The sequence below is a fragment of the Mixophyes fleayi genome, chromosome 4 (assembly GCF_038048845.1).
Source record: "Mixophyes fleayi isolate aMixFle1 chromosome 4, aMixFle1.hap1, whole genome shotgun sequence".
NCBI classification, from domain to species: Eukaryota; Metazoa; Chordata; class Amphibia; order Anura; family Limnodynastidae; genus Mixophyes; species Mixophyes fleayi.
Genome location: NC_134405.1, coordinates 57,189,866 through 57,207,742, shown reverse-complemented (window position 1 = coordinate 57,207,742; position 17,877 = coordinate 57,189,866). Strand labels below are relative to the sequence as shown.

Here is a 17,877-nt window from a genome sequence, read left to right as displayed (position 1 = left end):
CACCCCCCAACCCGAGATATCCTGGAGATATTGTGATACTTGTGATTCCCACTTCACCCAGAGATCACAACATAAATGAGCCCTTGACTCCAATCATCCTCCACACATTTTATTGAGTTAAAACAATGAAGTAAGTCATCGAATATAAACACCTTAAACGTATTTCTTGTGTTAATAATATTTCACCTAACATTAATTAGACATCTCCAATGTAGCTCCAACATACTTCACTAGGGAGCTTGCAAAACACTAGATAGCATTAGCAGGACCAGGTATGCCAGTCTAAGAAGTGATGCCCAGTAATACGCACAGTATCGTCATAATCTTCAATTACAATTGCACATAAAAAGAGACGAAATGAGGTTGACAAAAGAGGTGCAGACATGAGGCAAAGGGTAAGAAAGGGCCCATCTCATGAGAGTTTATAGTCTCGAGGGAGAGGGCAATGCTGAGACAATAGGAGCTAGTGGGACTCCGGGTGGACACAAGACTGTACTGGTAGAACGTAGCAGAAGAACAATGGAGGAAGTAGCATCAGGTGTGGGTAGGATAAGTTATAGTGACCAGTGGCTTTTGTGCGAGCGCTTGTAAGATTGACAGGTTAGGGATTAGTTGTAATGTTATCTCAGTGCCCTATAAAATGACTGCCCCTTTTGCCCTTAAACTGCAGTGTGATAGACCTTTCCTTCATAGTAAACAGGTATGAGAAAGAAGTAGATCAAAATATGGTAAACTGCTGATCTTGTAAAATATACATTGTGTTCAGGGTATTATGCATGTCATTGTGTGTGTAATTTAATAGAAACTCCACCGTTAAAAGGAGAAAAGCAAGAATATCTGATAATGGCAGTAAAAAACAGACTGTTTTCATGCAACTGCTAGACACAGACATACCACTTAATAGGTGCAAGGCTCTCGCCACAACTGTGAGGAACCGCAGATCACTCAGGAGCAGTCAGTGGGAGTCAGAGATGAAGGAGAGAGGAGTCATTTTAGAGGGATAAGCAAAATACATAAAAAAGACATAGAAATAGAAAGAGAGCAATCAGGGAAATGGAAAGGAATAAGAGAGCATTAAAAGTAGCAGAGTGATGAGAGTTTATGGAGGGAAGGCACAGATATGGAAGGGATAACAAAGTGATGGGCATCGATGGTGGAGGGAATAGTGAGAGAACATTAGACAGAAGAGCATGAGCCATAATAAAGAGGAGAGAGAGAGACAGGGAATGGAGAGAACAGTGAGCATAACAGTGAAAATAAAGGGAGATTTAGACACAGAACATTATACAAAAAAAGAAAGAGAAAGCAAAGTAAAATCTAATTAAATGATGGAAATAGAAGAGAAAATGTTAAATATAATTAGAGACAGAAACCAAATAGAGGGCGAAACTGGAGAGGAAGGATAGTAAATATCTTACATCCTGAAGGGGCGAGACTACAATCTAGATTAATAGACAATGAAAGATAACAGCAAGTGACTACAGTGTAACAGTGTTGTATCGAGGTAATAGCTGGCTCCCATTGTGCCTTTTCTGTCTACCCTGCTTTAGGATGTAAGCTCACATGAGCAGGGCCCTCTTCCCTCCAGTCTCCTCACCTGTTCTACTCTGTGCTTATTGCATCAACCTGCCTGGAGTTTCTGAAGTATTGGCGTTTTTGTTTATTGTTCTGTACTGTTTCACCCTGTATAGTCTACTGTTTGTACTGTGTACGGCGCCGCGGAAATCTTGTGGCGCCTAACAAATAAATGATAATAATAATAATAATAGGATATAGGTGAGAGACTGGAAACAGGATTATATCTAGAAATGTCAGTCAGGAAAGTAAAGTGACAAAGTCGCATAGAGAGGGAAAGAATCTGAGGGATTAGGTGCTTTATATGACAGAGACGAGTAATAGAGAATTAGGCCAAATTAGAGAAAGAGAAGCTAAATTAGGGAGAGCAGATAGTGATAGCAGTGACAGAGACAATGAGAGACTTTGCCTAAGGCCGACCAACACCAAAGATGAGGAACCCAAACTCACTGAACTGTCCATCTGCACCAGCAAAACAAACACCACTAGGAGTCCCCCTAGATCATGACTTGACTAAAGCAAATAAATGTTGTCTTACAGACCAGCACACTGTGGACCTCATTAAGAGTCGGATGCAAAGTCCGTTTTAGGAGCATCCAACAAAAAAACACTATCATGCATGTGCAGAAAGCACCAAATCCGCATCTTGGACACTTGCGCCTAAAACAGACTTTGTGTCCGACTCTAATTGAGGTCCTATATGTAGGGCCATCTTTTCCATTGGGCACGATGGGCAGCTGCCCGGGGGCCCCACGGGTAAGGGGGCCCCATAGGCACGGCTCTTAATGAGAGTAAATAATCCTGCAAAAGAAAAAAACCTGCAAAAAAAACCTTCAAGGGTCCCTGAGCAAGTACATCTATCTATCTCTATCTCTATATATCTATATCTATATCTAGGGGCCACGGTGCACTGCTTTGCCTGGGGGCCCATAATGTTGCTAAGATGGCCCTGCCTATATGTATCAAGGGATAGAAACAATTTACATGTAAGTCCAGGCAGGTGGTTCATCTATGAACAGCATCCACACACAGCATCCAAACAGAAACGTAATAGAGTAAGGCATCAGTAAATATAATTATAGACAGAAGAGTTTCTCAATGAAACTTTTCTGTGTATAATTATATAATTATATTTACTGTAAGAATATTGACCTTGTATTCATATATAGATATATACAAAAGAGTTTCTCAATATATATATATATATATATATGTATATATATATATATATATATATATATATATATATAGAGAGAGAGAGAGAGAGAGAGAGAGAGAGAGTTGTAGTTTCTGATACCTTACTAATATATATATATATATGTGTATATATATATATATATATATATATATATATATATATATAAATATATATATATATATATATATATAATATGTATATATACAGGGGCGCACGGAGGATTGTCGGGGGGGGGGGGTTCTCCCCGCCGACCCCCAAAAAAACAAAGAAACAAAAACCCGAGAGAGAGCTGCTGCGCATGCGCAGCAGCACCGTTTCGTCTGCGCTGTCCTATACAGCAGCCGCGGCGCTGTCTAAGAAGCGTCTGCGGCGGTACAGCGCCACCGTGGACGCTTCTTTGACAGCACCGCGGCTGCTGTATAGGACAGTGGCCACTTAGTTAGCGCAGGGGGGGTTTCTAGAGACTCAGAAACCCCCCCCCTGCGTGCGCCACTGATATATTTGTATATATCTGATAAGTGCAACAGAAGAAGACAGGCGCACAATGGTGTAGTATTTTTCAGAGTTAATAGTCCGAACTCAGTGGGTATATGTATAAGGCGTAACAGATAAAAATGTGCATTAGTCCAAGCATCTGGGTGGGTTTTCAAAGACCATATACATTCACTTCAGTCTTATACACTCTTAAAAAGAAGGCAGAGATACCAGAATAATGTCAGATAACTGGGGTGTTCAGCAATGAACCCGTCATCTTATTAGATGCACACTAATAAGAAAAAAGGTTTTGCTTATCAGTAAATTTTCATCTAGTTGTAAATGTTCACTCAGTCTTCAATCACTGTCATGCTTCCGCTATCAGATGGCTACCTGCAGAAATCCTGGCAGGATTAGTCACTGCAGAGTCAAGCTCTTGTTCATCCTTTTAGCAGAGAATGCACCAATCTTTGTAGCAGAGTTTAATCAACTTTTCCCTGAGAGCTCTGCTTTATATGTGTCTATCAATCTATATATATATATATATATATATATATATATATATATATATATATTGTGGCAAGAGCCCGCTACTGCAGAAGCACACGCGTACAACTTCTTCCTTTTTATGGTTCTTTATTGTCAGGATGGTAATAATGTTTTGACACCGTATACTTGCACAGCAATTATGGAGACCCTCAACGCTTACTATACATAGTCCAGCTCTCTGTCCAGATCAGCCAGCTGGCCCAGCGTTGATCTCCCTGAACAATGAAACAAGCAGGGTTTTATACCTGACACTCATCCCACAGGCCTAGCTTGATGGACAGGTGACACACCCACCTTCTCTTTAAAAGGAAACACCCATCCCTGGCTCTGTTTAGACTATTAGACCCACCCTGTCTGTTTGCTGAGAGGAAGCAGCTTTTAAATCATGTAAGTAAACCAATTTTAAACTACACATATGTTTTTACCTGGTTTAATCTCCACCTAGGTACATAACTGTGCCAATGTTTTACTCCACTTCCCTGCTTTCTCTGCATATTGCCAGCTAAATGCCTCCTTTTGTTACAATATATATATATATATATATATATATATATATATATATATATATTTATTTATATATGTATATATGTGTGTGTGTGTATGTATGTATAGATATATGAATAAATGTATAGATATATGTGTGTGTATATATATATATATATATATATATTTTATACATCCCTAGCTCCATCTCATTCAATTCATTTCCCTGGACGCTACTAATAAAGATCACTGGAGTTGACAACACTCTCTCTCCAGTTGTAGTGGAGAAGCCCTCCCCACTGACAACTACCCAATAAGAGCACCACAGTAGTATGTCGGTAGTGGCACAGAACTACCGTGGATGCAGGGGTGCGGCCACTACGAGAACCCTCTGAGGCCCCCACAACACCCCCCAAAGCTACACCCCCTCTTTGCTCTTAAAAGAGCACTTCTGTAATGCCATTGCATGTGTTTTCTTGAAGGATGCCCCTGAATTATGCGGGATGATATGTGAGAGCAGGACAAGTGAAATGACCCCACAGAGAGAGAGAGAGAGAGAGGTGGTTACAGTCAGCAAGAGTGTCTGCTCTGAGGATACATTATGGGATGCTCCTCAACTGTTATTTATGCAACCAAGAACTGTGTGGAATAAACAGGAATGCCCAACATTGGCAGAAATACTAATGGTGATTATAATGTAAAATACTGGTAGTAATGCTAAGTAATATACCAGAAGTAGCATTGATGCTCATTACTATGTGAACAAGTACTGGTAGTAGTGCTCAATAAAATGTAGTAGCAACACCCAATAATATGCCACTAGTCATAGAAATGATCAGTAATTAGCTGCCAGTGGTAAGGCCTTGGTTTAAATTCATTACTCCCCATGGCAACTTTTTCTATGCCGCCACATATCCTCACCCCTCTACCATCATACCTCTCCGTGTTACTAACCCCTACTGCATGCTATCTATATAAAATAAATATTAAATGTGAATGTTTAAGCACTGGTTGAGCCCATGATTAAATGTGTATAATCTAATATACAAAAAAAAGTGCAGAGTGTTGTTGCTGCAACTCTGCCCGCCTTGGCCTAGGCTTATTCCAAAATCCTCTTCTGCCAATAGTAACAGTGCCCAGTAATATGCCTACAGTAGCAGCAATGATTACTAACATGCCAGCAGTATTAGTAATGCCCATTAATAATTGATGTGAAAGACTATATACCCTCTGTAATATGTTTGGCACTATATAAATAAATGAGTAAGTAGTGGTAGCACAATGGCTTAGTGGTTAGCACTTCATAGGTTCGATTCCCGACCATGGCCTTATCTGTGTGGGGTTTGTATTTCTCCATGTGGTTGCGCGGGGTTTCCTTCCACACTCCAAAAACATATTGGTAACTTAATTGGCTGCTGACAAAATTAAGACTAGTGTGTGTATGAATTTAGACTGTAAACTCCAATGGGACAGGGGCTGATGTGAGTGCATGACCTGTACAGCGCTGCGTAATTAGTGTCGCTATATAAATAGCTGATGATGGTAAAGACTAGTAATATGCCAACATTTTAATATAAGATAATGGCCTATGACAATTTCCAATTATTAGCCACCAGCAGTAGTAATGCCCACTAATATATCACCATTAGAAGTGGCAGTGTCCAGTAATCTGCATCCACTAACAGTAAAAGAAAGTAAAATGTAAGCAGTAGAATTAATACAGTTAATGTACCAGAAAAATAGCAGAGCAAAGTAATAAACCATCAGCAATTATAATGCACAAAAATTATATAAGCAGTAATGTGCCACCGGTAGAGGTATAGCCCAATGAAATACCAGCAATGGTACTACCCAGTAATATGCTCACTGGCAGTATGCCCACTTATAAGCCACCAGTATAATTAATAATATACCGATAGTAATCATGCCCAGTAATATGCCATCAGCAGTAATGTCCAATAACATGCCATGCAAGATTAATTTAATGCAATCCATTAGCTCCTGGTTGAAATAGTCAAAGTTGGCAACTTTGAAATACCACACACCTTAGCAGTCCTAATAGAGCGAGTCTTGATTTTGGTAGGTTAAGCCACTGCTTTGTTGACTGTACTCCAAGTATATAGAGCTTATTGTCCATCTCACCAATGTCGACTTTAAGCCTTGAAATCCCAATTTAAGCCCAGAAATATTAGGAGTAGACCATCGGTGCTGGTGTTACGTATGTTAATGAAATTTTAGTTGCCGCCATTCAAAGTAGGTGGGGTTCAAACCCTTATCTGTGGTTATTGGAGAGTTTCCAGCGTATTCAGGTGAGGCGTATTGAGGAGTCAGATTAATGTAAATGGCTATTATGCTTTTAATGTGCATTTTTTTATCGGTGTACTGATTATCCTAGAAGTTTTTACTTTTTTGGGAGAATTTTCTCTCTTTCATTGTTCTTCTGCTGTAGACCTTTTGCATTTTTTTTTATTTATTTTTTTAAATGTTTTACTTTTGCAAGGTTACATGAGAAATAGTTTACAACTGATATTATGAGTACACAAATTGAAATTAACAAGATAAGCAAACTGAGTCCACTACCAGCGTAAAGATGGAACTCAACACAACAACCATTTCATTATAGATGAGAAGAGAGAGTGACCAAGAATTTTCCTAACAGAGGGGAGAGAAAAAGAAAGAGGTAGAGTATAAATATGATAGAGAGGAGAGAATGGGTAGGGGTAAAGGGGAGAAGTGGCTAGATCCAAAGTGAGGGATGTAAAGAGCTGGGAGTGGAAAGAGATAGTGATACTTAGTAATGTGAATGGTGGGTGAGCCTGGAAAAAGGAGAGCCCAAACCTTGGTGAAAGCTCTCGAGCTGTTGCGGGTGATGCTGGTCATCAGGGCCATCTTAACAACATTATGGGCCCCCGGGCAAAGCAGTGCACCGGGGCCCCTAGATATAGATATATAGATGGATACAGATACAGATATAGATAGATAGAGATAGAGATAGATAGATGTACTTGCTCAGTGACCCTTGAAGGTTTTCTTTGCAGGTTTTTTTCTTTTGCAGGATTATTTATTCTCATTAAGAGCCGTGCCTATGGGGCCCCCTTGCCCGTGGGGCCCCCGGGCAGCTGCCCATCATGCCCAATGGAAAATTCCCCTGCTGGTCATATACTCCATTCATTGTGTCTGCCAGACTCTATTGACTATGGTCTGTAGGGAGGGTGAAGACTGCTACTATTTGGCAAGAAGCCGCCGAGAGAATGTATCTAATTAGTATGTTCTGATGACAAAGTTGTGAAGGCACGTAGTACCATCGGTATGATACCTTATAGATATTCTCCTTAATTCTAACACAAATAGAACTGGAGGCAGCATTCTCATGGATCTTAGACCATTCTTCATCTAATAACGCCTCATCAAGATCACGTTCCCAGGCTAGTTCATGGGGGTCCTGAAGGCCCAAAGTAGAGGGTCCAAGCTCATTGTACAGTGTAGAGATGAGACCTTATGTTGAAGATTGACGTAAACAGAGGAATTCAATGGTAGAGAGAGGACGGATGGAGAGGTGGTCTTTGACTGCATTATAAAAATGGCGTAGTTGTAGAAATTGGTAGAAGTGTGTTGAGGGGATGTGAAAGCGAGATTGGATGTCAGAAAATTAAGGGAAATATCATGGAAGACGTTAGGTGATAGATATCTGACTCCCTACGAGTGCCATGACTGAAATTAATTAGGGAGAAGTCCAGGGGGAAAAATCTGGGGAATTAAATAAAGGTATCACAAGAGAGGGAGGAGGTGAGAGTCTGTATATTTGAGAGGAGAAATCCCAAATGTGCACTTTTTTTTTAAGTTTTTGTTTAACTAGGCCATTAACTTAAATTTTTATTATAGCAGTAGAACTGATAGCTCACATGCACACATTGGGCCAGTAAATATATCATTTACTTTTACCGCCTTGGGTGCATATCGCCAGTGTATCTCCGTATTGCTGAGGTGTCTCAATGGCAAAAATAATAATTGTCGCGATACATATAATTTTAACAATAAAAGTGGATTGAGGGCTTTTTTTTTTTATATATAAAATCTACATTAATAATGAGTTACAATGGGATTCAAGTGCATTTATGCTGAAAATCTTTCTGTACCTGAATACTTTTGCTGCCCAAAGAGGAGATAGCAAATTAAGGTGATCATATCTTGCACATGAGGGAAGGTATCACCCAATGAATTGAACTTTTCATGTCCTTATATTTTCCACAGAGAAATACCATTGAGGCTAGAGGTTTATTGCATTTTCACACATGAAGCATTATCATGTGTGAAAACAAGGAACTGAATAGCTAAACAAGAGACCCCTTCCTCATAAGGTAGCAAATAGATGTAACATATAGCTGTGGGTCGCCCTGACATTGTCTTCTCTGGAACTGAACAGTGGAGCCGGACTGTCCTTCCACGTGTATGGTTAGTAGAGGCTTAAGGGAATGGAGGTAAGCGGAATACTTCTTGTCCTTTGCATGGCAGTGGGGAATTAACCCATTTATACCCACTGCCATGTTAAAAGAACAGGAAAAGACATATACTTCTAAATTGAGAGTATGGGGTCAGTGGCGGAACTAGCGAGCTGTGGGCCCCAATGCAGGTAGGCGGGGAGGAGGGAATCGGGGCACACGACCCTCTGCATTTGCCATGCAGCGGGCCCCATTATCTCCATGGGCCCCAGTGTACCGCACCTGCTGCACCAATGGTAGTTCCGCCACTGGATGGGGTATATTTACTAAACTGCAGGTTTGAAAAAGTGGAGATGTTGCCTATAGCAACCAATCAGATTCTAGCTATCATTTTGTAGAATGCACTTAATAAATGACAGCTAGAATCTGATTGCTTGCTATAGGCAGCAGCTCCAGTTTTTCAAATGCGCAGTTTAGTAAATATACCCCTATATGTCTTTTCCTGTTCCTTTAACATGGCAGTAGGTGCAAATGGGTTCATTTCCAATTTAGCATTGTAAAGAGGCAAACAGCCTAAACTAAGGACAGTCATTCAAAATGTACAAAGTAAAAATATCTTGTCCAGATTACTCAATCCAGTCTGCAGTGCTGATAGTTTGTAAGAGGAACTAGATTTTTGTTTGTGGTCATTCTTTACACATTAGAGGAAAGTCAATTTTTCCATTACTCATGTAACTCTTCTGCAAAATAGCTTTTGGTCCCATTAATGACACATTTAAAATGGCATTGGGGGACAGTAACAATTTGTACAAACAAAATGCGTTTTGCACACAGCTAGCAGCATAGCAATATAAATGCCACAATATAGTCTTAAAGCTCAAATAGACAATCCTGAGAACCAATGGAGGCAATAAATGTGGTATATATTTATCCATAGTGTTTCCCAGCCTCACTCCTTACTGGACAGCCTCTAGAGAGGGATATATAAGAACCACTCATCATCCTGCATCCTTACCGCTATTTAGCATTTTATGCCATCAAGCTACAAATACCTGGAGATAAGCAACATTGCACATAAATTAAGTTTTGCAGGATAACAAGACATTCTGCAGTGATACGATCTTCCAGTTCTACCTTTGCTTTGCCATTCCGCAGAATGCCATTCCAAACTGGATTTTGTACATTTGCCTTTTGCAAAAGGAGTAGAGCTTAGATGATGATGTTCAAGTCATTCCGCTGTGTGGTTGTTGTAGGACTGAGAACACTTAAGACTACAGTTCCACCAAAAACATGCAAAATTCATCAAGAACATTAGGAGGCGACAGATTTTTAAAATCTTTACAATTACCCAACTCTTTTGTGGCTTTCTGACCTCCAAAGAATAACTTAAATGTGCCACATGGAATAGTTGGTCCTTTATTTATGGGTTATATACAGAAATTCATGTGTATTTCAACGCATGGCTTCCTACACATATCACATTTATTTATGCTGTACCTTTTATCCATTGAATAGTGCAATGCATCCGCTGATGGACCACAATATACCATAAGAAGCTAAAGTAGCTAGACTTGTCTGTTCAGCACAGGACTGAATTCCCTAGCGGGGTAGGGCCGATAGAAGATCAGCACCCCCCACCTCCCCATCCATCCTGGAAGAAAAAGCCCAACCCTGAAGCACTAGGGTTCTTCCCAAACACCCCTGGGGTGTTGGGTGTGGGGTAAAAAACATTAATTTGGTATCTCAGTATTGGCAGAAAAATGGAGATGGCAGCAAAGGAAGAGGAGGTGATGGATAAGGTGGTCAGGAGGTGGTAGGTAGTGTCCTTTATAAATAACAGATAATAATACTAACAATAATGTTTCCTTGATTGTTCATCAATTGATGTTAACATGTAAAGAGTAGACCGACAAGAAGCTTTTTATATTGATAAGAAAACTAAGTGATTTATGAAAACCGAAGTTATACTTCAAATATATTCCTGTTGTTACTCAGGACAAAATTCTGGAATTTAATGGAACTAGCAGGTTTTGACATTTATCCAACAAAACAATAATATTCGCAAAAATCAGCAACACCTGCAAAGAGCATACACAGACCTATTATTTCCGAATCTGAAATGATCCGTTACCCTCAGTCCTCACACAGAACATGTTCAGTAAAACATGAGCTGCCATTTCTTCAGTGCACCACACTTACACTATCTGCAATTTACTGCTACTGAGTTCTTAGATCTCTATCAGGCTAGTTACCGGCATACTTCCTATGGAGATATATACCAGACATGTACTTTATATAAATTGAATTTCCTGTCCGTCAGTGTAAAACTGTCAGGAATCAGCTGATTGTAAGTGGTAATTCAGCTGGCAGGGTCATAACAATAGGGTGTACAGGGGGTGCTGCGGCTATGGGGGTCAGAGGTGAGAGGGGCTTGGCAATGGTGGGTCACATCGTCCTCTGAGGATTCTACTGAGGGACTGGCTGGCAAATTTTAGCCCGGGGGGCATGACTGCACTATGCAGCCAATTTTAAAGCCCACAATGGTACTGAACCGGGGGCAGATGTCCCCTGCTCCCCAGCCCAGCCAGCCCATTCCTGCTCACCCCAAGATCCCTACTCTGCTGCCAAAAGAGCAGACTGGAGACCTCTTGGGCACATGTGCAGGGCCACACATGCTCAACAGAGGTCCGGCGCTTGGGTCTCAATAGAGGCGAGAACAATATTGCCAAACTCCTTCCAATATTTTGCTTTGGGACCCAGCTATCCACTGTTCCGCCCCCTGGCGGCTTCCATTTGTAACCGTTACCTAAGCAATACTCCTTGTTCATGGAGGATGTTAGGAGCAACTTTAAGAATCACCAATAAGTATTTTACACTTGAATACATAAATGTATGTTAGACCAGAAGATCACTGAAAGTCAGTGACCTGGTCCCGTTCATATTAGAAATTCACCCCTGCATCAGAGTGCCAGCTGCTTTGTAGACTCACCTGTGGAAATGCCAAACTGCAGAGCACTCTCACCCAATGGGGCTGCTCGATGATCTCGCTGGCGATCAGGTAAACCCGCTGTGCTGTCTCGATGCTGAAGGCACGTGTGTCTTTTGGGCTGCCCTCCCCTGAGCGCTCTGATAAACTCACGCATTCGCTGAGCTGAAGCAGTTTCCAGCACTCTTGCTTGCGACCAATCTCAGGGGGCTGGGAGCCCTCGTACATCTCCAAGCGTGCCAAGCCGGTGGGAGTAGTTTCATACAAGACTCCCCATACTTTCTTCCACTTCTGTAAGGGGACAAAGAGAAGAGACATTTTTGTAGTAATGTGGACATAGCACCGAAGGTATTAGGGGGATGTCCACATTGAGACAGATATGACACGGTACAAGTATGGTAGAGTACAAGAGAGGGTTGGCAACCTTTGGCCTGAATGGCGACCACTAGTAAGTGTTCTATGATACAACAACTTCATTCCACATTTACAAAAATGTGTGATTATGGGAAGGATTACAGAGGTATCAGTTTATGATCAGACAGCAGCCAAGTTGTATTTATTATAATTTTCTACTGAATCCTCTGTACCTTGACACTAGGGCGTGAGAGGCGGCTGCTGTCTGGGTTTATGAAAGGTGGTTGCGCCATTCTGTATAGCTATGGACTAAAAAAGTGCTTAAACTGGTCTTTCTATGATATTATGATTTTATTTCAAGGAATTGTCACTTCTATTATGGGAGAATGAGACAAAGTAATTGGCCAACTAGCTCATAAAGGCCATTTAGGAGCTATGTACAGAGACTACACACTGATCATTACATTACTTAGTTCATCTGTAAGAGAGAGAGCTGCTCTCTTTGCCAGCCCTTCCCTGTATGGAAGGAGATTCAATCCTCGAAAAAGGTACATTAGATTAACATAATATTTGTATGCTACACCACAAATGAATTGTAGCTCTACAGCCCAAACTCTACAACAGGTGTCCACAAGAGGAGCACATTAAATATATGTACGTGATACTCATGGACTGTACGTGAGACCAGGGGGTAATGTATCAAGCTGAGAGTTTTCCAGCGGGTTTGAAAAAGACCAATCAGATTCTAGCTATAATTTATTTAGTACATTCTACAAAATGATAGCTAGAATCTGATTGGTTGCTATAGGCAACATCTCCACTTTTCAAACCCACTGGAAAATTCTCAGCTTTATACATTTACCCCCAGGTCACATACCTATCCTATCCCACTGAATGCGACAGTGAGCATTCCTGAAAATCAAAACCATGTGTACACTATTCAAAACTGGACACTAATATCTACATAGTGTTCTGCTTCCCTGTGGTTAAATAAGAATATTCACACACTAATCACTTCTGTAGCATTAAAGCTAGGTACACACCTATGCAATCTTAAGCTGGGTACACACTACAGAAATTTCGACCAACTTTTTATGCAGAGCGATTTTACATGCGATCGATGATCCGATCGCTCGGTCCATGGACTGCATACACACTAGCCTTGTTTAGGACGATAAAGGGAAGAGCGGACGTCCCTATGGCGACATTTTACAGCCATGTTGTGGTGAGCAATGACTGTAATTTCGTACTCACTGTTGTGGATCGGTCGGAAGTTTATACACACTGCACAGCGGAAACGAGATTGGACCGAAAATATTAAACAGTACGACCAACCAAATGAGGCGATAATTGTCCATTTGGGCAGACTTTCGACCATCGTGTCACTGCACACACTGACCCGACTTTTAAACGAGCGGTCGTATGTCGGCTGTTTGAGCCGATTATTGGATGAAAACAGTGTAGTGTGTACCCAGCTTTACTTCTGTACCGATTTTATCAGCGAATGAAAGATCCGATAATCATGCAGATTTATGCGTAAACACCTACAAGATTTACCTTCATATCTGTGATCTTCATCTCTCATAACCATCTGCTGAAAAGATCGTGACTCTGTACACTGTATAGAGATCTGCCTACACTGCTGGTCATGACTGCGTACATACTTCCACATTTGCTCAACAGCGTTCCCTCTTTGATCCTGATTTTCAGGAAGTTTAGAAAACCAAATCAACAGATGCAATGTGCTTTGGTGCGATAAAACATGATCATGAGAGCGTACACACAACTGCAATATCTATCTGAATAAGGTAGAAATGACTTTAATATATACTTATTTTTTCACTATTACTAATTATCACAATTACCATAGCTATGTTTTTTTGTGAATAGATTGCTAAATGGTTCTTTTTTTACATCTGAAATGAATGTGTGCTATGCGCTATACTTCACAATAATAACTATTTTAATCTACCAATTTATTCACTAAAATAATATATTGATCAAGATAAAAATACATTTTACCATTTCAGTGTAAAGAATGAATAATCCACAATAGTATAAATAAGCCTTTGAATATCACGATAAAAAGAATTTCTAGATTTTTGAATTTTTGCAGAAGAGACAGATATGAATTCCACTTCCGCATCGGAACTAAATGCAATAAGCAATGCAGCAGGCATACTTCATGTGTGTCTACGCTTAGATGGCTGATCTACTAACTCCATGAATTATGCATGCCAACCACGGTACCTGCGCACTTTCTGATTTTAAAAAATAGACATTATATTTTCATTGATCATCATCATCATCATTTATTTATATAGCGCCAGCAAATTCCGTAGCGCTTTACAATTTTGTGTCTATATATTCATTTACATATCCCAAAAAAAATTATGTACCACTACAGGGAGCATGTGTACTTATTGGCCATAGAAAGATGCAAGACAAGTACACATCAGTGATACAATATAATATGAAAACACTGCTCACAGGAGCTTACAATCTAAAAGATAAAAGGAGTGGGAGAGTAATGTGTAGGTTATTCTATGTGTGGGGCTGTAATGATATGTTACTTTATGTGATCACGATGAGAGAGTAGAAATACATGTGTAATTACTCAGCTACTTTTGTCACTGGACAGATCTGGAACATTGGAATTTAAATACAGTTAATGTGTCCCTGATTAGGAAGCGTTTGCTACTGATACTGCTCCTGGTGTTCACTGAGCACTGAATTCTTAAGGGCCTATTTAACAACTTTCACATATTTCTGTTATAACAGATGACTTAATGGAGCAATTTATCATTACAGTAATGCCGGGACAGTGAATCCAGTAAGAGACTGTCCCAGAGGGGACAGTGCCCCATGGACAATTCTTTCACCCCTTGCTCGTCACAGCCCTGAAAGAAGGAACTTACAGGTTCTGACCCGTTGTCGGCACTGCACATGCGCTACCATCGGACCACACATGCGCACCGTCCAGGCTGCCTATAGGCTACAGCTGCAGATGATATCCAAGCTTTGAAGTCTGCAGAGTATCATGTCTCTTTGTCTGCATTCTCAATGTTATTATCAGTCAGCAAAGTAACCCTTGTTCTGCGTGCACTGCATCATCTTATATGGCATACTATTCTCACTGTTCCCTATTTATATTGTTCTGATTGTAACTCTCCGTCTGTACGGTAACTCTCCATCTATACGGTAACTCTCTGTCCTACGGTAACTCTCCATCTCTACGGTAACTCTCCGTCTGTACGGTAACTCTCCATCTCTACGGTAACTCCATCTATACGGTAACTATCTGTCTGTATGGTAACTCTTCATCTCTACGGTAGCTCTCACTCTGTACGGTAACTCTCCATCTATACGGTAACTCTCTGTCCTACAGTAACTCTCCATCTCTACGGTAACTCTCCGTCTGTACGGTAACTCTCTGTCCTACAGTAACTCTCCATCTCTACGGTAACTTTCCGTCTGTACGGTAACTCTTCATCTCTACGGTAACTCCATCTATACGGTAACTGTCTGTACGGTAACTCTCCATCTCTACGGTAGCTCTCACTCTGTACGGTAACTCTCCATCTATACGGTAACTCTCTGTCCTACAGTAACTCTCCATCTCTACGGTAACTCTCCGTCTGTACGGTAACTCTCCATCTCTACGGTAACTCTCTGTCTGTACGGTAACTCTCCATCTCTACGGTAGCTTTCCGTCTGTACGGTAACTCTCCATCTATACGGTAACTCTCCGTCTGTACAGTAACTCTCCATCTATACGGTAACTCTCCATCCTACGGTAACTCTCCATCCTACGGTAACTCTCCATCTGAATGGTAACTCTCCTTCTGTATAGTAACTCTCCATCTCTACGGTAACTCTACATCTCTACGGTAACTCTACATCTCTACGGTAACTCTACATCTCTACGGTAACTCTACATCTCTACGGTAACTCTACATCTCTACGGTAACTCTTCGTCTGTATGGTCCTTGCACGCGACAACCCTCAGTGTCCATCCCTATGTTGCATTGGCTTAAGTATTTATAAATGCAGAAGATAAGGATTATGATCATCTCCACAGATGCGCACTGCGTGTTCCATGCAAATAATTCTTGAAAATTGTACTGTGTGTTGCTGAGAAAGGCTGGTGCTGTTGGTATGTAAGGAAGTGAAAGACTGTCAAAGCTTCGTATGAGAAAGAGCAATGACAATTGTCGGGGAGCCGTACTTGTTGCATAACTCATGCTTTCTCTCCCACATCTCCCTTCTCTGTAGACCACTAACTCAATAAGCAAGAACTGCTTTTTCTAATTTTATCCTTGACCACACCACTCTGTCTGAGCAGTACTGAACCAACTTCAACTTTTTTTTTAGATAAAAAGAGTTATTATAATGCCTGGGACTGAAGCCAGGTTCCTGCATGTGACGTTTGTAGAAGCTATGACACACAGTATAGTACTGACAAGCAAACTTATCATTATGGTAAATGTGTCTGTGTGTAAAGGAACTGGAAATGTGGTGATGAGGGCAATAAAGCTGACATTGACCTAATCATTCAGTGCAGGATGGCACTGCCATGTCATGTTTAACCCCTTAAGTTACTTTGTAACTTCATGACCGGAACTATTTCAGCATTTTAACTGTGTGCAGGTTAAACAACAGTAACTTTGTTTATTTATTAGGGTATCTCAAAGACTTTTAGAATACAAATTGGTAATATTTTACTTTTTAAAATAAAAAACACTCTTTTGCATGATTATACTCATAATTATTTTCAAGCAACTAGTGCACCCCCAGAAATGCATCATAAAATGCTTTCTTCTATTCTCCCGTATATTTTGCTACCTATTTGTGTTGTTTTTCTTATTTAGACGCAATTATAGGGGGTAAGCTTGAAGGTTTACTGCTGTTGTTTTTTTACTTTTTCCTGCTTTTTATATTTAAATTTTGTTTTACGTTTGTTATTATTTACTACAGTCCCCTGTAGTAGGTCTTGGGGGGACACTACAAATATATTTCCATTTTTACAGCACCTGTTTCTTTGTTCTATTTGGAGCTGACATATCAGCTCTACTTAAAGCTGAAACAAACAGGTCATGGTTTATGTTTGACACTGAGAGCTAACCTAGGCCCTCTTAGATCTAGTGCTCGGTCTCCTGCAGAGAGATCCAGGTGCAGACGTCTCCCACCCAGTACGTACTGCACAGCGTTCCATTGGACCCTGTGCAAAACTGTGCGCTCTGAAGTCACTGCCCGGCTCCTGGTGCACGACCTCCATGTATGCGCTGTGAATACATGGCGCATAGGAACAAGACCTGCTCCTGCACACATAAAAACATGGCGTGCAGGCATTATTGGATTTACAGATACAGAAGAAAATGGTAGATAGGCTGGCACAGAACTGTAAATGCATTAGAGAAGTTGCCACTTCAGTTATAATTTCAGTGAATAACTTAAAACCTGATGAGACATTTCTGGTCCCCCAACATTCTGACACCAACATGAAACCAACTTTATCAACCATTGCTAGGGGTGAATATATAAATGGGAAAACTCAGGCAGCTGTCTGCCAGCACAGATTGGGAGAAGTGCCGGTGAGTGTATGTTAATGTTCTTGCTGTATAACTGTAAATTACATTCAATTATAAATTTACTTTGCTGATAATCTGATAATGATCAAAGTAGTGACAGTGTGGGGGAAATTTAGTGGAGAGCTGCCTTTATTTCAAGGGTATTTATGAATTTTCTCATTTTTATCCATATTGGTTTATTTACAGAGAATTGTGTGCCCCTTACACTATGCCCTTAAACAAGCGATA

At 40.6% G+C, this 17,877-nt stretch overlaps 1 protein-coding gene across 1 annotated transcript in view; it reads right to left on the bottom strand.

Annotated features, from left to right (window-relative positions):
• Positions 1-17,877, bottom strand: part of DOK2 (docking protein 2) — a 28,993-nt gene that overhangs the window by 10,165 nt on the left and 951 nt on the right. The window contains exon 2 of the mRNA XM_075207162.1: positions 11,708-11,995. Coding sequence (XP_075063263.1) covers positions 11,708-11,995 — 288 coding nt within the window. The remainder of the gene's footprint in view (positions 1-11,707; positions 11,996-17,877) is intronic.